General features: G+C 38.9%; 1 protein-coding gene across 1 annotated transcript; it reads left to right on the top strand.

Moving 5' to 3' along the window:
* Positions 1 to 468: 468 nt before the first annotated feature.
* On the top strand, positions 469 to 21,917 carry cacng5a (calcium channel, voltage-dependent, gamma subunit 5a). Its single transcript, XM_046860407.1, has 6 exons — positions 469 to 780; positions 11,493 to 11,732; positions 13,215 to 13,301; positions 15,993 to 16,133; positions 16,884 to 17,029; positions 17,120 to 21,917. The coding sequence occupies exons 2-6, from the start codon at positions 11,537 to 11,539 to the stop codon at positions 17,369 to 17,371; spliced, it is 822 nt and encodes a 273-aa protein (XP_046716363.1). The 5' UTR covers positions 469 to 780; positions 11,493 to 11,536; the 3' UTR covers positions 17,372 to 21,917.
* The last annotated feature ends 5,673 nt before the right edge of the window (positions 21,918 to 27,590 follow it).

Here is a 27,590-nt window from a genome sequence, read left to right as displayed (position 1 = left end):
TGGTGGTGTAGATGTGACTGCAGTGAAAGCAGATTTGTTGAATTGTGTTCATTGGGTTTCTTGCTTTAATAATTCATTCATTCTCACTGCATGTGATGTATGTGATGCAGTGCTCTGTTATACTGCACTTTTGTACTGGTTTATCGCAGTGGTGTCATTATGACAGAAACAGAAACGCATTATGATCAGACCATCAATATGACAGACTCTGTAATAATGATGGTATTAAAAGGTGGATTGATTCAGGCAGGACACCATTGAAGGACTAGATGTGAAATGCACTACCACTGATTATTATTATTATTATTATTATTATTATTATTATTATTATTATTATTATTATTCCAATTTCCATCTAACAACTAATTTCTTTTCCAATCAGTTTATTTACTCACACCTTCATATGTGAACTATCCTGACTGGCAGAAGTGTTAAAACCACGTGACACTGAGAGAGCAAGAAAAAAAAGTGGCAGGAAAGCCGTGTAGGCGATGCGCGTGCACTCCGCTCCCTGCCTCGTGCGTGCCACAGTGTGTAGAACTTCACGCAGTTTCACTTCGACGGTTTTTCGCGTTGAGAACTTCGACAAATATTAGCAATGATGATATGAACAAAACCCGAATTGCGCAAATTCGCCATAGTTTCCGTCCACACGCCTCGGAGAAGACGCCGCGCGCTCCCGTTTTCTATTTAGATTTCAGCACGCGAACACCGAAGTGAGAGGCGCACGCGGAGGGGACGACACGCGCATTTCAAACGCTCCGACTGTCAGTACTGAAGGTATGCGATTCTGTATGTTTATACTCATCTGCACGCAAAAGTATCGCATTAATACCTAATTGGCAGGTTTGCTGACGCGATAATTCGCCTCTAAAGGATTTTCACTTCGTTTGCATCTACTATAAACACTATTTATGATTTAATTACACATGCAATTATACATATTAAGTAGCTTGAACTAGTTGCACTTTTTTGCACAATAAAACTCAATTTAAGTATTTTTGAACAAAGATCTATCTATCTATCTAGAGAGAGAGAGAGTATAGAAACTGAGATTGTCATTGTGCTTACATTGATATTAAGATCTTGTTTGCTATGGCATTATGAGGCAGTTTAAATAGGAAATATGTTGCAGAAATGCATATATCCATATTCAGACTTCTGTGCATTTATGCTAATTGACAAATTAAATAAAATAAAATATTTCACAGAGAATATATTAGTCCATTCATGAAGATTAGTTCAGGCAGGTAGAAATAAGCTTTTGTTTATTCTGGCTGCTATTCCACTTGTTTATCTAGTTGCAGCCAGTTGCTGTTTATTTCTTTTATATATATTATTTGTTTATATATATATATATATATATATATATATATATATATATATGTGTGTGTGTGTGTGTGTGTGTGTGTTTGGCCATTGTGCTTACATTGATATGAAGGTCTTGTTGCCATGGCATCATGGTGAGGCAGATTATATTGGAAATAAGTTGCAAAATATAAATGCATAAAAAAGGTCTAAATATCCCAAGAAAAGCCTTATTCAGACTTATACGTATTTGTGCTAATTAACAGATGATATGAAAATGTACACGTCATAAAATATTACTTCATTCAAGGTTTTCAATTAAGGAAAAGTTGAACTTGAACATAAAACATAAAATGTGATCAGTGTAAATATATATTCCATTTGTGAAGATTAAGCAGTCCCAAAAAAACCTTTTGAGCAATCTTTTGGAGGATTATATTGGAGATGTAAGCCCCTCAGGCTGCCATTATCTACACGCATGCTAATGCAGCATAAAAACTATTATTGATTATGTTTTGCAAAAGGGCTTTAGTGCCAAAGGTATGCCTATGATTACATTTCAGCACCGTGGACAGTGACCTAGACTTGGTGCAGACATGGCATTGGTCCAGCAAAGTTAAGCAGAAATTATAAATATACTGAATGAGATGATAAACAAATAAAATTCAGCAACCTTCAGTTGCCAAACAAAACTGTTTAGGTTTATCCCATCTCAGGCATATATGTGCAATTAGCTGAATGCAGGATGAGAGACTAAATGCAGGGCTAATACAAGAATGGACAAATAAGGATGCTGACTTAATTCTATTTACAAATCTTTGTTAATTAAAACTGCGTTGTTCCCAGCCTTCTTATATTCATATTTTTTAAATACTCAAAGTTAAAGTCGGTTTGTACAGTGCATGGTACGTGGTATGGAAAAAGAGTAGGGAAAAAATAGGGTATAGGACGATGTTTAAATCTGCTTTCAGAAAGATAGGGTTGTGTACATTTACATGTATACTGTGCCTGTAAAGTGCTTTCTTGTGAAGAAGTGTTTCTTCTTTTTGCTACACTGTCTGTCAGCTTTGGAGATTCAAATGTCATAGACCGAGTAGAAAAAGCGTAGCACCCATGAGCTATTAGCAATGTGGTGATTTGTAACAAGGTCTGGAACAGAAGTCAGTATTAGAGAATCTGAAAGAAACAACCCTATTGTATGAAGTAAACTGGTCTGGGTAATTACATCAGTATGTGCTGTGCCACAATTATGTTGTAGGAACTCCAGTGGTCAGAATAATAACCCTCCCAGGGTCCTATGGTGGCCTTTTTCCACCGAGAGATCAAAGCATATATACTGTATGATCATCACTTGGGTGTCCATGTATTATTTGGTCGTATTGATCAAAAACAGTAGCATCAATGGCACTTGGAGTCTCTGCTCAGCTCGGTGAAAACATGCATTGGTGTTTATGAGAAATTACTAATATTAAAATTAATGGAACTTTGGGTATTTGCCACCACCCCTGCTTGCTTATCAAAGGATTTTTTGTTCCATTCTTTACTAAAGCTCTTCTAGATTCTAGTTTTCATCATCATCATCATTTACAAAAATGGTAGAGAAATACAGATGCCAGAGCTCTCCAACTTTCTAGAGCTTTCCAGGCGCTGATCTTATTCATTTCAATTTACTTTTATTTGTATTGCGCTTTTAACAATAGGCATTGTTTAAAAGCAGCTTCACTCAGATAAAAAAGGTTATACGATTCTGTTAGAGTGTAAGTTTAGTGCCTATAGGTTTGTTCCTAATAATTTGAATTAATCTCTAATAAGCAAACCAGTGGCAAAATACCTTAAGACGACATGAGGCAGAAACCTTGAGAAGAACCAGACTCAAAAGGGACCCCGACCCTCATCTGAGTGGGACCGAATATCCATTCATTACAGTTCCATCATTGCTAAGGTGTGCTGTTTAGTGATAGGTAAATGCAGAGAATGCAGAATAATGCAGGTAATGCAGAACTTAATATTAATTACATTTCAAATCTGTCCTCAAAGTTCTTGACAACTTCATGGATCTTTAGGCTGTTGATGTGGAACCATCCCCAGCTGCAGACTGGACTCCAATTGATGAGAATTCTGTCCAGAGGTAGGGCGCCGGGATGAATCCAGCAGGTCCGAAAATTAGAAGGGAACAGGAAAACTGGTCACTTGTACCACAGGAGCAGGTTTAACCCAACAGAGAAAGAGAGAGGGAAAGAGAGAGAGAGAGAAAGAAAGATTAAGTATACTTATTGTTTCATAAATGTTTAAAGACATTGTACAGTGTGATCAGGGTTACTGTTGAAACTTATACCTGAAATGTATGAGTCTTCCTCATTGCTTTATTGAACTGTGTCTATTGGTTTCAAAGTTATATCGATTTATTTATAACACTCAGTCTGATGTAGCTCTATTTCAAGTAAATGTTTCATGGACATATTTTCATATTCATAGTGGGTAAAAGACTGATGCATGTTTGTGAAGTGAAGAGCTAGACTGATGTTCATGCATAAATCTTCATGACAGTCATGTCATGGTTTGAAGCAGCCTGCCATTTTGGTATGTACTCTGTATATTTGTTCGAGTGTGTGTAAGTCAGAGGAGTCACACTGATGCACGTTAACAGTGGAACTGGCAGATGCAACAGAAAGGAGGGTGACTGTAGAAGTTCACACATAAACATATGTACAGTACCCATATGTGATTGTGTAGGTCAGTTCATGCAAACTATTGTCTTATAGATTACTTGTTTACTTTGCTGTAAAGTACATTTCCATATTAATTAATTACTACTTTATGAAAGTCGCTTTTAAAGCAATTTCGGTTCTAAGTGTTCATTAGGCTTGCCAAAGTCTTGCCAAGCTTTGTGCACCTGGATTTGGGCAGTTTCTCTTGTTGCTTCTGTCAGATTGAATGGGAAGTGTTCATGAACTGCCAATTTTTACTCTCCCTGCCAATTTTCTATGACTTTTAAGTCTGGGCTTTGGCCAAGCCACTCAAGGACATTGTCACAAAGCCAAGCCAGCATTATCTTGGTTGTATTCTTTGGGTCGTTGTCGTGCTAAAAAGTGAACCTTTGTGTAAGTTTATGTGCATTCAAAAAAAAAAGCAAGATTTCTACAAGGTCCTCGATGATTCATCATAAGAGATGGACTTATACAGCCAACTATTACTACCTTATGTTTTTCTGACATTTTGCTTGGGGTTTAAACCTAAAAAAAAATACTTTTGTCTCATCTGACCAGAGTTTTTATGTCTGAAATATGCCTTTTTTATTTACTACCATAAATGACTGATGATCTCAGTTGTAGAGCTATTTTATAAATTGGATGTCAACTGACTGTATAAGGCTGTAGGACAGGAGTTATGTAAGGACATTACTCATAATCACACACTCTGGTGCTCTTTGTAGTTCTCACTTACCTGCGTTTTGTATTGTTTTTTATGACTTATAATCACACTCTTGAGATCATCCAAATGAGGATGTTCGCCTTTTGAGTCTGGTTCCTCTCAAGGTTTCTTCCTCATAACATCTAAGGTTTTTCCCTTGCCACAGTCACCCAGGCTGCTCACCAGGAATAAATACACATAATTCCCTTTATTTCTAAAGATTTAAAAAGCTGCAATAGAAATAAACTTAACCTGATTATTTTGAATGCATTCATGGAAATATCTTCGAGGTGGTATCAAAAAGGTTTGAGACTAGTTTTGTAACATGCCAGCAGATGGCAGCACAAAGCTGCACGCACAGCCACAGGGAACACCAACCTTCATAAGACAGTGTGCCAAAAAACATCAACGTATGTACATCGGGAGCTGTGCGATTGGTGCTATTCTGACCACGTGCATTACCACATCTGCGATTTCATCATGGACAGCAAGTTAGAACACCCTGTCACCAAACCCCCCGAACACAGAGTTTCTCACCAGAAACAGTATTATCTCTCTTCCACACCCACCCGACTTGCCAGATTTGGCTCCTGCGGACTTTGCCCTCTTACCAAAAATAAAAATTCAGCTCAAAGGTTGCCAATTTTTTTTACGACCTTTTGATCAGTAGTCCAACACTTTAACCACTGGGCTACCACTTGGTGGACCTTTTTTAGAATTTTGCTAACACTCAAAGGAAATACATTAATAAGAATAAAACAAGAACTGTCTTGATATTTCCGAGCTTTTCTTTAGCCCAAGTATATAAACAGTTTCCAAGATTATGCTACCATGTGTACAACCTTTTTAAGTGTCAGCTCTGTTTCTCATCCTCTCTGATTCATGTTTTTTCCCCTAATAGGACCAACAAAACACACAAGTAAACTCGGTGTTATCACACAAAGGTGACAATCATCAACCTGCTGGTTCAATATCTCTATGGGTCCAGCAGCTCTCTGGGTGATATTGAGCTTATTTTTTTAGTTAGAAATGTTATTGTTTGCTGTAAACTGAAGTCAGCATTGGATCGATACCTATTACCTGCCGAGGTCTAAATAACCATTTCTATAACCAGTATCAATACATTTCTGTCTCCTCAGATACAATTACATACCATGCAAACGCACATCGCTGGTCATATTGAAGAACTAATAATAGTGCTGTTGGCATGGAGCTTGCCTTTACATTTAAAGGCCCAGGAAATAGGTCAAAAGCTCATCTCTGTTTGTCTCTAGGAAATGAGCAAAACAAGCTTATTATCAAAGCCTTAAACTGTTTTGCGCTTCATGGTGTTAACTAAAAATAACCAGGCACATATTTACAACGTTATGAACAGACCGAGCTGTTTGTCCAGTAAGCTTTATCCTGTTTTTGCATTATAAACCTCCAGGTTTAGCATCCATGGGGCTTTTTCCTTAACATTTTCCCATCTCCTCTAGATTTGGAATTCTTTCCATCATCTACATGGTTAAAGAGGATTGGGCAGAGCTGCTAAAGTTTTGGTGCTTTTAATTAAAGCTGGTGTAGCTGTGTGTGTGTGTGTGTGTGTGTGTGTGTGTGTGTGTGTGTGTGTGTGTGTGTGTGTGTGTGTCTTATTGACCTGAAAGTGTCCTGACCCATTTCGCAGGCCCAGAGCCAGAGAGGAAAACCCACACCCTGTGTGGAAATGAGCTGCTCTCTCTCTCTCTCTCTCTCTCTCTCTCTCTCTCTCTCTCTCTCTCTCTCTCTCTCTCTCTTCATCAGAAACACATTGAATTACAAACCCCACAAAGTGATAGTTGTGATGTCACACATATAACAATGAGCAAAATATTTTTGTTTTTCTTTTGCTACAAGTTTTCTTTGTTCTTTTGGTTTTAAGCAGTCGAGCAAATTCCTTTCATATTAGAATGATGAGGGTTCTTTGACATATAACCTCTGGAGCTACAGATACACCTATATTCATCAACCCATACCAGTCTACAAACATGAGCATATAAATTACAGCACAGTGAAATTCTTCAAGGAAGCACAAATCAGCCATGGTACAGTGCCCAAGTGTGGAAGCTTGGCAACACAGAGACTTGAACCACCAACTGTCCAATCAGTAACCCAGAGCCTGAACCACTGAGCTACCACCTCCCCAATTTCACATATCACAGTGCAAGGTCAGATGCAAGGACATACATTGTTTTTGAAGTAGAGAGGTTTAAGTGCTTTGCTCAAGGGACCAACAAGTGGCAGCTTTGCAGTGCTGTGGATTGAACCCCTGACCTTATGTTTAGTAAGCCAGAGCCTTAACCAGTAAACCATCACTGCTCTAAAAATGGTGTTTTATACTTTTCACATGTACTTTACAGCACAGTGAAATTCTTTCTTTGTACATCCCAGCAATGGTCTGCCATGATGCAGCACTCCTAGAGCACTGAGGTTAAAGGCCTCTTAGGGGCTCCAAGATTAACAGTTTGCCAAGACCAGGGTTTGAACCCAGACTTTCTGCTCAGTAACACAGAGCCTTAACCACTGAGTTACCACCTCCCTTAAAAAGTCATACAATGGATTGTTAAACTTCAGTTGAAATTTTTGTTATTCTTCATCATATAAGTAATTGAAATATCTGTCAATTGTTTAAAACATTTCAAAACCATTAATGTCCTGTCATATAGAAACATATCATCCACCCTGATTATAATTTACTGCATGCATCAAATGACTTCTTGTGTGTAGCTCATAGAGGAGACAAGCAAGGCAGAAAAGCCTCCTCATCATAATATGGCCAGTTCTTGCCCACATTTCTGTAATTAAATACCATGCAGGAATCAGACCTGCCTCTGTAGTCTACTGAGACCAGACATACTATTTCATAGAAGAAACATCACCTGCAGGCAAATGAAATATTTCACAGCTTCTGGAGTGCAAAGCTTTCGTAAACCATTATTTTAAATAAATTTTAACCAGACAGTAAAACACAAGTGAAACAGATATTCCACTTCCTCTATGTAGGATTTAAAGGACATAAATACAAACCATCTGGAACCACTTAGTGAGGATCTCATTTGTCAATAATAAGCCGCTAGCATTGATATTCAGCGAGAGAATAGCATAGGATTCTAAAGCCTCCACAAAAAAGGCCTTTGCAACATTAATGCACTGAGATACAGAGCCGGAACTGAGAGAATGGGAGATCAAACTGAGACTGTGATCCACAGTATGAGACCATAAACACAAAGAGCAGCATGCTGAATATAAATACAGCCTCCTAAGGGGCATTGAACTGGCCAGTACTAATGCCTCTGATTTGCTATTCAGAACCATGCTATGTTTTGTGATTTCGGCTGTGCAGATACACATTCAAAGCATGCAGAAAGTTCGGAAATGCGCATGTCCGTTCAGTTCTTTTTATCTTAAGATTAATTGGGTGTTTTGTTGCCATTATTTAATGCTTGAGATAAACAGACTGCCTTAAATAGAAAGCTTCACCCACTTTAGATGGCAGCAAGATGAACTACTGCAATGAACAGAAGAAACTTAACTCCCACGAAATGACGCAAAACTCAGTGGACAGCTACTGTAGCAGGAGCATGAGAAAACTAAACTTTGTTAGTCAACATTGGATTACAGCAGACACCAATAGGGAAGATATTTACTTGACACATTATCTTTAATGCAGTACATTGGTTTTGGTGTAGTTCATTCAGGATAGGCACGATTTATTAAAATGAAATTCTTTGGCAATGAGTGGTTGCATCTGCTGTGGCATTCTTCCAACTCTGAAAACTCGCACATAAACACACAGAGAAGTAGGAAGTCAATCGGCTAGCCAGATCCCATATCCACAGATAGAGAGCACTGACTAAAAAGTCACTTCGATTTAGTTTATAGCCTTTTTATAGACAGAAAAACACCTTCCAACATTTGGCAGGTAAACTAAGGAGCAGTGCTCTATAAAAACCCGTTTCCTCTCAGTGGTCTAACACCCACCTGGTCAGTGATTTATGCAGCCCCAAATGGTCACCATGGTTTCACTATAAAGATGCTCTGTTATGAGGCTTTGATTTGATTAGCATAGCCTGCGATAAAGAGTATAGGGAATAGATGACTCACAATCTCTAAAGCTCACAACCTTCTGTTGCCTACCTTGGAGCTAATGAGCAAGTCTTAATTAAGACATTACTTTCAGCAATGGTTTAAAACGGAGACCTTTGAGACGAATCTTTATTTTCGGGGAAAGGGAAAAATCCGCAGGAGCCAAATCTGGCGAGTAGCGTAGGTGCCGAATGCCAAAGAGCATTCAGTTTTGCTGTTTAACTTGCTGTCCATGATGAAATCGCAGACATGGTGATGCACGTGGTCAGATTAGCACAGCTCCCGATGCACACTGGACTATGCCTTTCAGCACACTGACTTATTAAAGTCGGTGCTTCGTGTGACTGTGCATGCAGCCTCGTGCTGCCCAAGTTATGTAGCTTATATTATTTTTTTAAGGAACTTGGCTTGTGCACGCAAAAACTGGCACGTTGTAACTGCAACCACTAAGTATCATCTAGGCATGCTGCATCGTTAGGTTTTATCATCACCGGCATTCACAAGCCTCACATGAATTATATAAAAACAGCCGCAGATCATTGTTCTTCCAACACTCTTTTCCAACACTTTGCCATCAAACACTGAGGCAGGTTGCACTCTAGTAATTTGCCAAATACAGAATGATCTGTTGGACTGGCAGACAAAGAAGTGTGATTCTGTACTCCAGAGAATAAGTTTTTCCGCTGCTGCAGAGTCCAAAAGTGAAGTTTGCACACTTGACCTATGTGTGACTTCTTGTCAGCTGTCACAGCAGTGAAATCTAACTAACAGATTTCTTCAAAATGTAACTTCTGTGAAAAGATTGTGTTGAAAGTCTTAGAGCTGTTCATTATGTCCTGTTCTGCCAAGGGTTCTTTTTTTTTAATGGTGACTGACACCTGCAGTAGAAAGTCTTTAAATAGTCCAGTTTGGTAGGGGTGTGTGGACATTTTTGTATTTCTATGGATGATTATCAGTCATTATTTTAAATAGTATCTTACATTTATCATCTAACATGGACATGTTCATGTACAACAGCCGCTCTCTTAATTACTGCACTGTTTGGTGAAGCCAAATAAGCATGTTCGATATTTTTCTGTTTTGTCTGATTGAGTTTTATGCTGTACAAATTGAGATGGACCAAAAAACTAAATATTTAGAGAGGGCCATGTATTATGGGCACAGATCAAAGCCTAGTAAAAGTCTTATAGAATGCTGGAAAAATGGGCAAGCGTAAGAATTTGAGCAAGTTTGACAATTTGTAATGGCTACACGACTGGGTCTAGAACTGAGAGCATCCCCAAAACTGAAGCTCTTGCAGGGTGTTCCCGGTCTGCAGTGGTCTCAAAAGTGGTCCAAGGAAGGAACAATGGTGAACCGGCGACAGGGTCATGGGCAGCCAAGGTGATGCACATCAGGAGGATGGCCTATGTGATCCGATCCAACAGACGAGCTCCTGTAGCTCAAATTGCTGAAGAAGTTAATGCTGTTAATGTCTTATAGATCAGTACTGTTTTGGCACCAAAAGTGGGACCAACACAATATTAGGCAGGTGCTCATAATCTTATGCATGATCGGTGACCATAAATGTATGCCTGATTGGTGTATATATCCAAACATATGTGCTGCTTTTGCATGATTTAAAAAAATAATATTGGACATAGCCAATATTTTCTCTTTTCCCAGTTAATGAGCTCAAATGCCCATGAAGGCCTACCGAAAATGCGTGACATGCTTGGTTCCATTGCTCGAATTGGGTCATGTCAGGTTTGATTCCTGTTATCACTACATGACTCAACCCTTGGACACAAAACAAGACAAGCTCTGGTTGTTTTAGTCCCCAGAGAAGTGTTTGTTGTTTCTCTGTGACCCACGCCAAAGGGGGTGTTAGGGCCAGAATTTAATTCAGAGAAACAAAATATTACATAATGTGATGTGACCTGTTTGACAATGCTCTTTGTAACCTTTTATGGTGACCTCTTTTACACCACTACTATCTTATACCTATTTTTACGTGCGCATTACAGGATTTATCAGTCTATAAATGGACTCGAAAAACAAAAGCTTTCTGTGTCAGGGGGTTATTGCGGCACAGCTCCCTCAGACAAGGCAAGCCATTGAACCGCACCGGCAACGAAGCATCACCCATCAGCAGCAAGTCCACATGGTTCACTTTGCATAAACAATGTTTATATTCCCACGCAGAGACAGCAGAGGATACCCTCGATTAACTGAACTGAATGGAAAACCATTAAAGCCAAACACATCAGAGTTTTATGAGCACAGATGTGTGGGAACCCCCTAACCCTTTATACAAACATAAAGGCAATATTTAGAAGTAAATGCTGGTAAAGTGCCCAGGAATGAATATATATGCTACACAGGTGATTCAATTTACTGGGTAATGTAGCACTAAATAGAGGTCTCGAAATCTTAATGCGTGTGCACAATGTACACTTTTCACTCTTTTAAATTTGTTTCTCTGAATCAAATTCGAGCAACATTTTGTGGATGAGGCAAAAAACCTCTCCATCCACACTGTACCCTTTCAATCGTGAATTAAAAGTCTTACATATTGTTGTTCATGAAAGCAATGATCGTGATATAGACGTATTTGATGATTGACTTAACCTGACTTGATGCCTTTTAAAAGTATGACTCACATGTTCTGTATGTATGCTCCGCCGCAGGTCCCTGGTCCTGTACGTGCTGCCCCCCTGCTGGAGCCGAGGTGATGAGTGTGTGTGGGAGGAAGGCTCTGATGCTGCTGAGCAGCGTGTTTGCTGTGTGCAGTCTGGGCCTGTTGGGAATCGCTGTCAGCACGGACTACTGGCTTTACCTGGAGGAGGGAATCATTATGCCCCTCAACCAGAGCACTGAGATGCGCATGTCTCTCCACTCAGGCCTCTGGAGGGTCTGTTTTCTTGCAGGTGAGATTGTTTTTGTACCTAATCTTTGTTCGGGGTCTGGCACCATTTCCATCTACAATATATCGTTTCAATGAAACTCACACAGTGCACTTCGCTGGCTTTTTTTTTGGAAGGATTTTTATTTTGTGAACAATGCAGCCTATAGGCAGTCACCTCCTAAATGTTATCAGATAACAAATCATAATGGCAAGACAAAACATCACATGATGCGCAGACTATAACAACACCTTCACATTTCATTTCTGTTTAAACTGCACACTGTACAATTTATCTTCAAAAAAAAACAGTGACATCCTTCTGAATCTTCTCCTTTTGCTTTATTTTCAATCTCTGTAACTCTGCTGTGAAACAGTATGTTCCTCTACAGTTCATTCAGTCCCTCAAGTGTCTGTTGGTACAATATTAAAAGGTTTCCAGGTTTTAAACACTACATTTAAAGACAACTTAGTAAAGCTGTGATTCCTAATCTTGGCGTGCTGTGTATCTGGCCAGCAAGTGAAGTTTCTTCTCAGTTAAAATACCACACAGCCCTACACAGAGAACTCTCAAGCACCTGTCTTGTTCTGTGCTTGTGCCCAAAGGAATGTGATAAAACCACAAGGATAATAGTATGTTTTAATGAAACAGATTTAGTGCTTCATTTTTCCCTAATTATATCATCTTTATTATGTCTTTGTGTGCAATATAAAAAAAACGAATTGTACCTCATGGTCTCCCATTAATAACTGTTAAAAGTGAATCTGAATACAAAATAATGGTTCATTTGAGAGTGAACTGTTATACTTTAAAAGACTCTGATAAGGTGAAAAAATGCTCAATTTGAATGAAGCTTAATTATCACTGTTACTCAAACTTTTGCATTTTATTCGCACCACCTTTTATTTTTAAAGTCAGTTAAACTGCGTGAAGTGTTTTTAATCAAAGACTGGTGAAGAAATATTTATGAGTGTCACGCAGTTTGTCTACTGCTTTTTTCGATTGAAAACCCTGTGTGCACAGTGGTCTAGTTTGTTGTAATAGGAAATCATTTAGACCTGTAGTAATGACTGCACTTTGTCACACACGCACATGCACTCAACCCACCTTAACCTTTAGAACATCTGGCTGTGTAAAACAAGCAACACATCATTTAGATTAAGAACTGATCACCTGCTGGTGCGGTGCAATCAAAAGCATTATGAATCTATTTTTTAGTTCATGGAATCCATTTATAAATCATTGCTGTATTTCATTTCTCCACCAGGCCCCCTACATTTTTTTTATCTTTCTATTTATTTCTTTTTTTTAATCTTCGGCAGCTATGAGCTATAATACTGAAGCATCGTTTCTGCCTTCTAATACTTCCATTTTCAGAGATTGTCCTAACCTAAGTGTTTACTAGGGACATGAAATGTCCAAATAATAGAAGTCATTGTGATTTACAGTGCAATCCGGTTTAGATATTGTTGATGTGTTGCAACTTGTTTTGATGCTGTGTTTTAGGAAAAGAGAAGGGTCGTTGCTTCACCATCGAGTATGTCATGCCTATGAATGTCCAGATGACATCCGAGTCCACAGTCAGTGTTCTGAGTAAGTGCCACTACTGGCTTTATCCTGCTGAGGTTGTTTAGTGTTCCCAGTGAGTCAGGATGAACATAACACACAAACATATCAATCAACATGCTAAACATTTACTGTACTCAGTAAATAACTGTTAATTATCTGAATAAGAAATATTGGGCTATATAATCCTTTAGCTAATTTTTCAAATCATCCTTAATATTAGCCTTTTTGTCCGAGACATGCTGTTCTACAAATGTCACGACAATAGAAACCATTAATATTATACAGAAATGCAGTATAACAGAGCATCACAGACGGGTATCTCATGCAGCGTGAATGAATGCCATAACTAAAGGCAGAAACCTAATGAACACGATTCAACAAGTCTCCTTTCACTGCAGCCACATCTGCACCACCCTCATACATCGTAATTAGTGTGTGAGTGACCAAGTATGTATCCAGACCTGAACCCTATTGAGCACCTGTGGGGCTTCCTCAAGCGGAAGGTGGAGAAACACCCGGGATCTACAATTCAGCAGCTCCGTAATGTCATTATAGAGGAGTGGAAGAGGATCCCAGCAACAACCTGTGCAGCTCTGGTGAATTCCATACCCAGGCGGGTTACGGCAGTGCTGAATAACAGTATTGACACTTTGGACACAGTTTTGACATGTTCAATTAGGGTGTACTTACTTTTGTTGTACGTTATTTCGAAAATAATGGCTGTATGTTGAATTTTTTCTAGAGGACAGTAAATCTGTACTGCTATACAAACTGCACATTGATTACTATAAAATATATCCAAGTTTCATTTCTATAGTATTGTCCATTGGGAACATAGAATAAAATGGTTGCTGAAATTTGAAGGGTGTACTCACTTTTGTGGGATAATGTATATAAAACGTAAGTCAGCGAATCTGACAATTAACTAGTAAATAGCTTTGCTCCCAGAGTTGTTGTCCTGCCCTTTCTTCTTTCCCTGATAACGCCACACAATAAAGCCTACTATAATTAAATCCAGCATAACAGCAAATGATAATTATGCCTCCAGGTTGGACCTGAAGTTATTTCAAGCAAGCTGCAGGCAGTGCTATAAGTGTGGATGCCGTTTACATGCTGTACATATGTATAGCTTTGTAACATGGCCCACAGGGGAAATGCTATTTATACCCGTGCGCTGATGCTGAAGAATAATAAATGTTAACACACTAAGCCTACGTGCACTTCCTCGCATGCACAGATAGGAATTGTAATCTACATTATCCATGAAGAACCATTTTCCACTGGGATTTCAATGTACTGCACTGTACATCATGACACCCATGAATAGCCAGATTGAACAGTGCATTTATAAATGAAGAAGTGCATATGTCTTATTTATACAGGCTCAGGTTTATCTACATTAAATATATCTTTTTGCTTATTAATTACATCGATCATGCTTTTATCCATAGTGCCTGAGTTGAGCAGTTAGGATTTAAAGCTCTAGTGCTTCATGCGTTCCCGATGGTCCCTGAATTTCAACTCCACTTCGTTGTTTTGAAAATGATTTGCATATATCAAAGGCCAACATGACCTTCTCTGAATCAGAATCACTGACACATTTTATTGCATAGCATTTTCCTCAGGTGCGCTGTACAAGGAATGTCTGTTTACGTTGGAGTTTCTGTCCAATCAGATTTCAGCCATTACATCACATGTTGCCAGTATCAAAGGCATCTGCCGCCAGCCTTCACAATCAGTACATGCAGCTTAAAGACTGTTGCTTTTACCAATCAGATTTGATGGCACTGAAGCTATCTAGCAGGTGTAAAATAACAACGGCATTTACCCTTCGATTGGCTGTTCAGAGAACGCACAAGTCAAAGCTCACAAGCCATATCTGTAGCAAACTGCGTAAGCTTAAATACATTTATGTGGATTTAATAGCCCTGTTTTCATTCCACAACGGCTAACAACGGCAAAGAAATTAACACATGCTTAAAAGAACATTTTCAAGATAGACAAGAAAATCAATTGTTAAACGTTTTTGAACCATTTATACTGTGCGTTTGCGTATCCTTTCCTGTAAAAATAGCACAAAAACACACAATTTGCCCTCGTTTCAAAACCGCAGGAAAAACATAATACACAGCAAAAATACATGAAATGCATGGAGGTTTTTTAGTCGTTAATATTAATGCTTCTGCTAGAGATTATGTATTTAGGTGGTGAAAGGAGACTTGTTGAATTGTGCATTGGGTTTCATGCTTTAGCATTCATTCATGAGATACCTGTCTGTGATGCAGCGCTCTGTTATACTGCATTTCTGTATAATATTGATGGTTTCTATAGCTGTGGCATGATAATGATGGAATTGAGAGGTGGATTGCCTCAGGCAGGACACCACTGAAGGCTTAGATGTTTTCTGCCAGTGCACAAAACTACACACTATACTGCCTCTTATAACTTAAATTTACCCAAGTAAGTATATGCACTGAAAGTATAAAAAAAATATATATTTCCACTTTAAATGTAATGAATTTAAACTATGTTAATGCTCTCCCATTCTTCCCATTTATGTGTGCCAATCACAAGAAGACTCTGTTTTTCCCTGTCAAGATTACACTAACCAATTATTCTTTCTCAGTCACCCTTTGAATCCTTTTCAAGCCAGTCAGTGTGACAAACATTAATAGTAATGTAGGTTTTCTCCTCTGTGTGTCTGCGTGTGTCCAGAGATGATCCGCTCGGCCACGCCGTTCCCACTGGTCAGTCTGTTTTTCATGTTCATCGGCTTTGTCCTGAGCAACATCGGTCATATCCGACCCCACCGCACCATCCTAGCGTTCGTCTCCGGAATCTTCTTCATTCTCTCAGGTAGCAGAACAGCCGAAACAAAACCTGTATTCATACATACACCGATCAGGCATAACATTATGACATTATAACATAACTATGAAGTGAATAACACTGATTATCTCTATCATGTCACCTGTTAGTGGGTGGGATTTATTAGGCAGCAGGTGGACATTTTGTCCTCGAAGTTGATGTGTTAGAAGCAGGCCGAGGCGTGGTTAGGAAAAGCTGGCCCGTGTTTTCCGGTCCAACAGACGAGCTCCTGTATTTCAAATTGCTGAGGAAGTTAATGCTGTGAATGTTCGATGGGTCAGAACTGTTTGGGCAGCAAAAGGGGGACCAACACAATATTAGTCAGGCAGTCATAATGTTATGCCTGATTGGTGTATATAACCTTTCTTTGTACTTTTTCAGCAGTGCCTTTTTTTTCATCCCACAATTCAACATCTTTCGATTAGTTTTTAGTGATTTAATCATCCCAAAGTTTAAATTGGTAAGTTTACATACTTCATGATGTGGGATCAACAAATCGGCTATCAATTTGTCAAATAGCCACTGTCCTATAAAATAATATACAGTGTATCAGATAATGCTAGTTTCTAGGTAACTAGGTAAGTAACTAGGTTCTCCTGGACAACATTCAGTAAAATAAAATAAAATTCCGCCACAGGATGTTAACTGTTTAACAAGTAATGACTTGCTGTGCTGTGATTGGTGGAAAAAGGCTAGTGTCACAGAGCAAACCATCATTGTGGTGTTTCTTTGATCCAGGTCTTTCTCTAGTAGTTGGTCTGGTGTTATATATCTCCAACATCAACGATGAGATGCTAAACCGAACTAAGACAAACGAAGCCTACTTCAGCTACAAATACGGATGGTCTTTCGCCTTCGCTGCCATTTCCTTCCTGCTCACTGAGGTAACCCAGCTCAGCTCTCCATTTCAATACAATTCTCCTCGTGTTTGGTAAACCTGGCTTTCCTCTGATATTTCTATGACGTTCCTGCAGGCGGCGGGCGTGATGTCAGTCTACCTGTTCATGAAACGATACACGGCGGAAGAGATGTACCGGCCCCACTCCAATTTCTACGGGCCGCGTCTCAGTAATTGCTCTGATTACTCTGCTCAGTTCCTTCACCCGGACGCCTGGACACGAGGACGCAGTCCGTCAGACATCTCCAGCGAAGCCTCGCTTCAGATGAGCTCCAACTACCCCGCTTTGCTCAAGTGTCCTGAGCATATTTCCTCCTCCCCCTGCTAAGAAAGCTCTCTCTCACACACACACACACACACACACACACACACACACACACACACACACACAAACACAGTAAAGGTTGACTTCACACAGTCAGTTGAAATGAGTATTCAATTTTTTTTAAGAAGAAGAAGAGGTATTATCTATTCCAGTGAGCCTCTTGTTTCAGTCCTACAGAATAGCTGTTAGTCATGCTAGCTTTTAGCAGATTTGTTCACAGAGCCTTTGCGTTTTTCTGAGACATTTAGTTTTTTGGAGGGCCTTATGTTTTAAAATTTCTTACTACAATTGATATCAAACTGGTACCTATACTGTTTGTTTGAATTATGGAAAAGGGAATAACGAGTGTTCTTATATTCTGAATGGCGAGAAATGCTAGGATATACAGTGTCTCACAAACATGAGTACACCCCTTACATTTTAGCAACCATTTTAGTAAATCTTCTCAGGCCACAATACTATAGAAAGGAAACATGGTTAGAGTAGTCAATGTGCAGCTTGTCTAGCAGTACAGATTTACTGTCCTCTAAAAATATCTCAACATACAGCCATTATTGTCTAAATACAGTAATTGCAACAAAAGTGAGTACACCCTAAGCGAACATGTCAAAACTGTGTCTAAACTGTCAACATTTTGTGTGAGCACCACTGTTATTCAGCACTTCCTTATTCCTCTTAGGTATGGAATTCAACAGAGCTGCACACGTTGTTGCTGGGTTCCTCTTCCACTAATCAATTAATGACATATATTACTGTTCCTTGAAAAGGTATACTAAAATTGTTGCTGAAATGTGAGGGGTGTACTTACTTTTGTGAGAGTGTTTCTCAAACTAGGACATGTAAGTCTGCCCTAAAGAGTCATTAATTAGGGGGACCCTAGACCTCTAGAACGTGACTTGCTGTAAGAACGTTATTGGTGCCATTCTAGTCAAAATAATTTGTCCTTCCAGACCACATGTTTTGGTTGCTTGGAAAAAAAATGGTTGCTACATATAACATAAAATAACTTAATGTGTGGTCTTCTAGTTCACTAATTAAATGCATTGATACACACAAAGAGTTTATGATTATCACCTTTTGATTTGTTCAAGACTTGTTGGAGCCTGGCTAGAGTTTTTCTTCTCTTTTATGTTCTGACTCAAAGGTCTTAGAAATACTGCATTAAGCTTCAACAGAGCTACATACCAAATAAATGAATTAAATGTATTTTCTTTTTAAACGATACCTGGGCAACTGTGAATAAATACTAAACATCCCAGACACAACATCTGTTATGAGTTATCTAAGCTTCTGAGTTGTCCAGCGTGGGTTTAAGAGTGCAGTTAGATCAGAACATTGATGTCTGAACATTTAAACATGTATTCGGACCAGATGAGAGCGGGTCTGTTTCGGGAAACAGAGTCTTCAGCTCTTTGTTATCTGAATGGATCACAATTTTACTATCACTCGAACAGAGAAAGTAGGGATTGTGATGTATTAGCTACAAATCTACAGCATGGCCTTGACTCGGTTACCTCTTGCTTTGTAGGTCTTATTGTAAAACTTTTCTGAATTAGTCACAGTAATGATTTGTCACATACTCCCTGAAGCTAAAACGTTTTTTTGTTTTTTTTTGCACTTTACCTGTCTGATGGATTGTTAAAGTGACTGAGCAGATTCTTTATCTGCAGATATTTATAGGACGAATGTACAGATTATTGCAGTTTCTATGGGATTATTTGAATTAAGTGCGTAATATGTTTATTTAATTCACAGAATAAGATTTTGAATATATTGGATATATTGTAGAGAGACAGAAAATATAAAAGTAAATAAAGAAATAAAGAAATCTATAGTTTCTACTAAAGTGCGAATTCAACCGGTTTTCGTACAGTGCACTTGGAAAGTATTCACAGCACTTCATCATGTTACAGCCTTATTTTAAAAAAGGATTAAATTCATTATTTTCCTCAAAATTCTACAAACAATACCCCATAATGACAACGCGCTATAGAAATAACCTTGACTTGATTAGTATTCACAACCTTTCCCATGACACTCAAAATTAAGCTTAGGTGCATCCTGTTTCTACTGATTATCCTTGAGATGTTTCTACAACTGGATTGGAGTCCACCCTTTGGTAAATTTAATGGAAAGGCACACACCTGTCTATATCGGGTCCCACAGTTAACAGTGCATGTCAAAGCACAAACCAAGCCATCAAGTCCAAAGGTGTATTGAGGCATAGATCTGGGGAATTCTGTTCCAATGAGCACAGTGACCTCCATCATCTGTAAATGGGAAAGGTTTGGAAACACTGGGACTCTTCCTAGTGTGGGCCCCCCCGGACAAAACTCAGGGGAGAAGGGCCTTAGACAGGTAGGTGACTAAGAACCCGATGGTCACTCTGAAAGAGCTCCAGCGCTTCTCTGTAGAGAGAGGAGAACCTTCTAGAAGAACAACCATCTCTGCAGCACTCCACCAATCAGGTCTGTATGGTACAGTGTCTAGTCTGGAACCACTCCTCAGTAAAAGGCACATGACGGCCCACCTGGAGTCAAAAAAAAAGAAATTCTCTTGAAACAAAGATTGAACTCTTTGGCCTGAATGCCAAGCATCATGTTTGGAGGAAACCAGGCACTGCTCATTACCTGGCCAATGCCATCCCTAGAGTGAACTACAAGGATGACTTGTCAGGATTGAGGAGAGATGAATGCAGCAATATACAGACACATCCTTGGTGAAAACCTGCTCCAGAGTGCTCTGGACCTCAGACTTGGGAAATGGTTCATCTTCCAACAGGACAACGACCCTGAGCACACAGCCAAGATAACAAAGGAGTGACTACAGGACGACTCTGTGAATGTCCTTGAGTGGCCCAGCCAGAGACTTGAACCCGATTGAACATCTCTGGAGAGATCTGAAAATGGCTCTACACTGATGCTCCCCAACCTAACTGATGGAGCTTGAGAGGTTCTGCAAAGGAGAATAGGAGAAACTGCCCAAAAATAGGTGTATAGCTTGTAGCATCAAACCCAATAAGACTTACAGCTGTAATTGGTGCCAAAGGAGCTTCAACAAAGTATTGAGCAAAAGCTGTACATAATTATAGACGTGATTTCTTTCATTTTTTTTTGTTTTTTTTAATAAATTTGCAAAGATTTCAAACAAACCTCTTTCACTCTATCATTTTGAGGTATTGTTTGGAGAATTTTGAGGAAAAATCATTAATTGAAACCATTTTGAAATAATACTGTAACATACCAAAATGTGGGAAAAGTGAAGCGCTGTGAATACTTTCTGGGTGCACTGTAAATGATTCAAAACTTGCCTGCTTATTTTGCTATTTTTCGACATTTTTTTTTTATTTTTTAGAAATTGTCACGTCTGTGCAAATCAGTTGATTTTATAAGTTGTTTATATTTGCAGATTTATGTGTTTATACACATTTTGAATATTAACTATTTTTTGATTTAAGCATGTACTTTTTTGCAGATACCTGACTGTTAATGTGGTCCAACCAAAAATCTTCATGCTTTTTATTTTCAGGAATTCATAGGTTGACTTGTGAGGATTGGTAGCTAACGAGTTACACAAGAATAGTTTTAAAGTATGGTCCCCTTCCTAAATGTTTGATAAAGGTTATTATTCCCTTACTGGAGCTACAAGGATTATGATGCTAACAAATCATTGAATCGTAAGAATTGATAAACTTGAATCTCCCTTGAATCCGCTTAAGCCCTGCTTTTTAAAATCTAAAGACAGAACTGTGAAGCTGGAACTGATATGGATGGTAATATAGTTATTACCATTATGTATAAAAATAGATTTTAAGTCATTGAAAAGCAAGTGTTTATTTCGTGGTTGCAAAATTTGGGGTATGTGTAAGATTGTGTTCTTCTTTTTCTTTTTTTTCTTTTTTCTTAATTAATTTCTTTTATTAAGCTTTGTGTTACATTTTGCATAGCAGAAACATCTGCAAGAAACTGTAGGGCCTTTAAAAACTCAAATCGGTCCAGGGAGTAGATTCTGCCTATTGATAAAAAAATACTACACTTATTTAGATGTTCAGACTCCTGACTACCAGCTTAACAAACACTTTAGGTGACTATACACACATAAACATTCATGGCCTTTTCTCCAAACGTGGTCATATTTAAGCTGTGAATGATCCATGTGGCATGTGTTAGTAAGGACATGATGCACCATTTAATTGTTTTATTCTCACATTAGTCATATTGTATTTGGGTTTTTTTCCAGTAGATTTATTTTGTATGAATTCAGTTCAATGTGTAAATAAAATGGAGCATTTTATATGGAACAATTTGTTTTTGGATGTTCAGATCTGTAGCTACTGAGTCAGTGTATAGCAAAAAAACAGACGTTTGTACATGTGATACTGTATACATTTGCCATGTACTGTAGAAAATGTGAGCTTTACACGTTTTAGCCTTGGACACTGGAGTGCAGTGAACACGATCCTGCTGTACAGCGTAGTGTGTTTGTACACGTTTCCATTCTGTGTGTTATTGTACAGTAGAGCTGAAATAAAACTACTATTCTGTCAAAATATGAGTAGTTATTACTTCAGGCATGTTTACCAAGTAACAGGGAGCTAATACTTTCTAACAAATCACTATCCATACTAAACAATACTATACTATAACATAATATACTATATTATACAGGGTTAATCAAAAAGAATGAACCGATTTTATTACGCAACATTTTATTAAGGAAAAGAAATACAAAACTCTAGCCAAGTAACAAGTATTATACTCACAATCAACTTAGATAACTCCTCTTTCAAATGGTCACTGACTCATTCCATGACTATGCTTGAGAACTGAAGCAATGTGTCATGATATCAGTTCATTCTTTTTGGCTAACCCTGTACTATATATATATATTTTTTTATTCCTTCAGCAACATGAGGCGCATTGGGAAGCAAGGGCTTAATGGCTTACTTGCAATTTTTTTAGAAGTTTTGTTACGGGACCAGGTAATATAATATACTCTATTATACTGTACTATACTATACTATACTATACTATTCTATATTATACTCTATTACACTATACTGTACAATGCTATACTATACTATACTATACTATAGTTTACTGTATTACACTGTACTATACTCTATTATATTATACTATACAATACTCTTTAGAAATGAGTTTATTAGAGGGACAGCGCATGTAGGACATTTTGGAGACAAGGTGAGGGAGGCGAGATTGAGATGGTTTGGACATGTGCAGAGGAAGGACATGGGTTATATCAGTAGGAGAATGCTGGGGATGGAGCCACTAGGAAGGAGAAAAAGAGGAAGACCAAGGAGGAGGTTTATGGATATGGTGATGGATGACATGCAGGTAGTTGTGTAAAAGAGGCAGATGTAGAGGACAGGGGGGTATGGAGACAGATGATCCGCTGTGGTGACCCCTAATGGGAGAAGCTGAAAGAAAAAGAAGATACTATACTATACTCTATTACCAAAAGTATTGTGACTGACTTTTCAAGCCAAATGAGGTTCTTTCCCAAACTATTACTATAAAGTTGCAGTAGCATTAATTGTAGTAGCATCAAAAAATGTCCTTCCAATTGAACCAGCATGACATAACTGTGCACAAAGCCAGCTACATGAGAATATGGTTTAAATGGGTTGTATTGGAAGATCATGGCTGGCATGTTTTAGAGCTCTGACCTCAACCAAACTCAACAAGTCACTACTGGCTCGACACAACCATAGTTTAGTTTTATTAAAAATGAATAGAAAATTGATTACAATTCCCCAAATGAGCAGGATCAAGTGTATTGGAGTTGAGAAACTTTCAAATTTGCAGTTCGGTGAGTCCTCCAATTTTTTTCCCTTAATATAGACAAGTAGAGCCTTTAAATGATCCTCTGCGTCCCTCTAGTGTTCTGGTACATGAACTACTGCAGGTTATATTTCATTTTGTATTGTAGAAGAAAGAAGCATGAAGAGACATTGACTTTTTTCTAAACTTGAACTGACATGAATTGCACAGGTTTTGTGTTCTTCCTGTTTCCACACCTCACATTTCCACGTGATAATTAGCTGAAACAGGAAAACAGACGTGTTTATATATTTATAACTGTTTATATATTTATTTTATAAAGTGTATACAACGCCTATGCGAAATTCTCAATTCTGATTGGTCAGATGGATCTTTAACAGCAGGTCATCATAAAACTATGATATCATTTGTACTTAAAAATATAAATTGTCATAAAATATCATTATTGATATTTTTTTATGCTTATTAAAAATGTGTAGAAGGACTCTCCAGAGCTGTCAGAGCTTTGTAACGTCAAATTTCAAGTCAATAATGATTGATCTTGGAAATTATAACAATAGAAGGTAATCTGGCAGTGCATTTGTAATCACTTAAAGCGCATAACCAAGTTAACATTAAATACACCATATGGAAAAAAGTATTAGGACACTTTACTCTTCCTACGTTCTTTTCCAAACTGTTACCACAAGGTTAGAGGCAATGCTGAAACTTAGACTGCACTCCAGACCTCCTCACCCTACTTCAGTGCCTGACTTTATTGACACCCTTTTGGCTGAATGGGCACAAATCTCCACAAACACACTCCAAAATCTAGTGGAAAATCTTACCAGAAGAGTGGAGTTTCTTAAGTCTTAAGTTCAGGTGTCCACAACAATGGACACCTGAAATGTCCGTTTAACAATGGACATTGTCTCAAAGCAGCTTTACACAGATTATGTGGTAAGAAAGAATTAATTAAATTGTTTTTTATAAGTCTAAGCTTTTCTGTAACGAGCCAACCCGGTGGCAAAAGAAACCTTCAGAGGAACCAGACTCAAGAGGGAACCCTTCCTCATCTGGGTGACACAGAATGTCCATTTATTACAGCTAAACGATGTTGAGGTGTGCAGTGATGGTGATCAAATGCAAACTGTAGTCCTGAGTCAGTGTGGCAAATCCATCCTTAAAGCTCCTGTGTTACTTCGTAATTTCATGAATCCCCAGGCCGTTGGTGTGGAACCATCGCCAGCGGCCTCCAATTGAAGAAAACATCATCCAGAGGCAGACAAAGCTTGCAGATCCGAGCAGAGGAGAGGAGCAGGAACAGTGGTCACTGGTACCTCAGGAGCATGTTTTTGTTTTAATGCTGAACAAATCATCAGTTTTGTTGAGTTTTGAACTTAAAATCTGCAAAAATGTAAGGTGTATTCGAAACAAATGCTTATAAAAGATTAAAAGGTTGTGCCCACCTTACGATGGAGATGCGTTCTGATGACCCCATTTAAACTTGAAAATACCATAAGTAATAATACTGTAATTTGTTAATAATTGAACAAATTACAGTACATCATTTAGCAAAACAGAGCAACGTACACTACCATACTGTATAAAGTATAAGTATGTAGCAGGGCGGAGCAAAAAGTTGTGGCAAATCAACAATAAATCCGTTCATATCCAAGCTGATATGAAATGTTTCAATCCAATGTTAATTACTTCTGAAATCAAACAATGAATAAGCAACAACACACCCTCATATTCATAGCTTTCCATTTCCATCTTCTCCTCCTTCCTCTCATCGTGTCTTCTGCGGAGACCTGAGACATGCCAAGCATTTCCGTCTAATGCGATGTGACTCTCTGTGGAGCGTTGACAGTAATCATTTGAGTCACCGTTCCATAAAAGATAAGTGTACATATTGAGGTGAAGCACACGTGGCCTGAAGCTTCCATTATTTTCTCAGATATTATCGCAGACGAGGCTGATGCACGTCACCGGCGTGGAAGTTTCTAAAGGAAGCGTCGCGTCTCAGCTGTGTGAGCCCGGCTGATTTGGCGGTGTGGGCGCTTTTTTCCCTCGGGGACATGGAAGAAATCTAGAGTGGCAGGAACTGGGGGGCCTCTGTGCGAGGAACACGATTCAGAATGTTAGCAGACACAGCAGTCACTGTCTCTTTCTGTCTGCTCTGATTACTTTCTCCCAGTCGAGAAAAGGGACCTGTTAGGGGTTGTGTAAACAATGAGGCTCAAAGAAAACCTCACACATTTGCACTTATACACACCAACAATATTTAAGTCTGGTCTAATTTGTAGGTTTTTATCCCTCTGTGTATTTTACAAACTAGCTTGCTCTCTGGTGCAATGCTAGGCAAAGAAGCAGGAGGGAGACGATCATTAGAATTCTGAAGACACTAAGCGCCTCATCCTCGTTTAACTCTGGAAAGGAGAAGAGGCTATGGTTCAGATTGCAATAGTAATGCCACAGAAATTCCTGTTTTCGGTTTAAGCATCGAGGTGAAGGTGAGACGATGTAAACAGTTACTTTTGACTCAAAACTTATGTGAGGAATACACATTATTTCATCTTGACCTTAGGTCCTATATATACACTGTATATATACACATGCATATCCCTGGTAGATGATTTTGGGACTGTCTAGATTCATGACATAGATTATATTAATAAAATTCGGGACACCTGTGCATGACATTGGTATGTGCTTTTTGGACATCCTATTCCACATGTTATCACCATTTGCAGTTATAATACACTAAAGAATATGTTTCACTAGATTTTGGAGTGTGCTTGTGGAGGTTTGTGGTCATTCAGCCTCAAAGGTGTAAGAAAAATCAAGTACTGGCATTGTGCTGGCTTCATAAAAGAGGTCCACGGATGTCTTTGGGTTGAAATCGATCATAAATCACTAAATTAGCTTAAACCATAGCAAAACTAGTAATTGTTCTAAAGGTATCTGTATTTCTGTGCCTTTTTAAGTGTGATAGCATCCCATGGCTTTGGCTCAAGTAGTAGAATGTGTGTTTCTTGACACTTTATATGAGACTCACCAAAGAGTCAATAAGGTGAAAAGACTTACATGAGGGAAATGTGCAAATATATAAAAGTAGAGACATAATACAAGTTTATACATCACAGTGTATAAATACAAAAGAAAAAGAAAAGTAGTTACGCTTTCAAACATATTGCAAAAAATATATATAAATTAGTGTTATTGAACAAAAACTTTGTTATTGTTATTGCCCAGTTGTGTATTTTGGTGACCTGTTACCTGGGAGCAGCTCAGATAGATAGATAGATAGATAGATAGAGAGAGAGAGAGAGAGAGAGAGAGAGAGAGAGAGAGAGAGAGATTTATACAGATTTATACAGTGGGTGAGTCGTTTCCCAACAATGATGATAGTTTAGCTACCATCCTCCTTTCTCCCACCTCCTGTACAGTGTCCAGGGGAATCCCCAGGACTGAGCTGGCCTTCCTGATCAGCCTGTCCGGTCTCTTCCTGTCTGCAGTAGAGATGCTGCTGCACCAGCAGACCACCCCATAGAAGATGGCACATACTGTAGAAGAGACCACCACAGAGTCAAAAAAGGTCTTCAGTAGCTCGCTCTGCACTCCAAAAAAGTAGTCTCCTTAGACAGAATCTGCTCTTTCCTTTTTTGTAAATTGCCTCAGTATTATCTGTCCAGTCCAGTTTGCTGTTCAGATGAACACCCAGATATTTGTAATAGTCCACTCTCACAATGTTCTTTCCCTGGTGAGAGTGAAGTTCGTTTGTGCCAATGGAAATCCACCACCTGTTCTTTTGTTTACCTCCACATTTATCTGGAGGCATCTCTGTTGGCACCAGTCCACAAAGTTCTGGATCAGTCTTCTGTACTTCCTGTCATCATCATCCATGATCTGGCCGACAGTGACAAAGTCATCAGAGAACTTCTGCAGGTGACAGGTTGCTGAGCTGAACATGAATTCTGCAGTGTAGATGGTGAAGAGGAACGAGGCCAGAACCGTTCTCTGTAGTCGGTCTGTGAGGTAATCCAGTATCCAGCTAGACAGATGATGGTCCACTCACATGTACACCAGCTTATCCCTCAGGAGCGCAGGTTGGATGGTGATAAGAGTACTAGAAAAGTCAAAAAACATGACTCTCACTGTGCTCCCAGGCTTTTCCAGGTGTGAAAGCATGAGACAGCGTCTTCCACTCCAATCCCAGGCTGGTGGCAAACTAAGAGGTCGGAGATGAGCAAGCACCAAACTCTCCAACATCTTTATCAGATGTGGGGTCAGTGCTACTGGTCTGTAGTCCCCAAAGTCATTTGGGCACGACGTCTTTGCTACAGGTATCTTGCAGGATGTCTTCCACAGCTGTGGCACTTTCCCCAGCTTCAGGCTCAGACCATTATCACCTGGGCTTCTGTAGGGGGCTGTATGTA

Source organism: Silurus meridionalis, chromosome 1 (assembly GCF_014805685.1).
Source record: "Silurus meridionalis isolate SWU-2019-XX chromosome 1, ASM1480568v1, whole genome shotgun sequence".
Taxonomy (NCBI): domain Eukaryota; kingdom Metazoa; phylum Chordata; class Actinopteri; order Siluriformes; family Siluridae; genus Silurus; species Silurus meridionalis.
Note: the sequence above shows the minus strand (reverse complement) of the source record. Positions and strands in the feature narration are given on the sequence as shown.

What these genes read in the sequence shown, in the direction of transcription:
- cacng5a (XM_046860407.1), top strand. Translation starts at nt 11,537, where the DNA reads ATGAGTGTGTGTGGGAGGAAGGCTCTGATGCTGCTGAGCAGCGTGTTT. An exon ending in AATCTTCTTCATTCTCTCAG is followed by an intron (nt 16,134 to 16,883) that starts GTAGCAGAACAG and finishes TCTTTGATCCAG; the next exon opens with GTCTTTCTCTAGTAGTTGGT. An exon ending in TTTCCTTCCTGCTCACTGAG is followed by an intron (nt 17,030 to 17,119) that starts GTAACCCAGCTC and finishes ACGTTCCTGCAG; the next exon opens with GCGGCGGGCGTGATGTCAGT.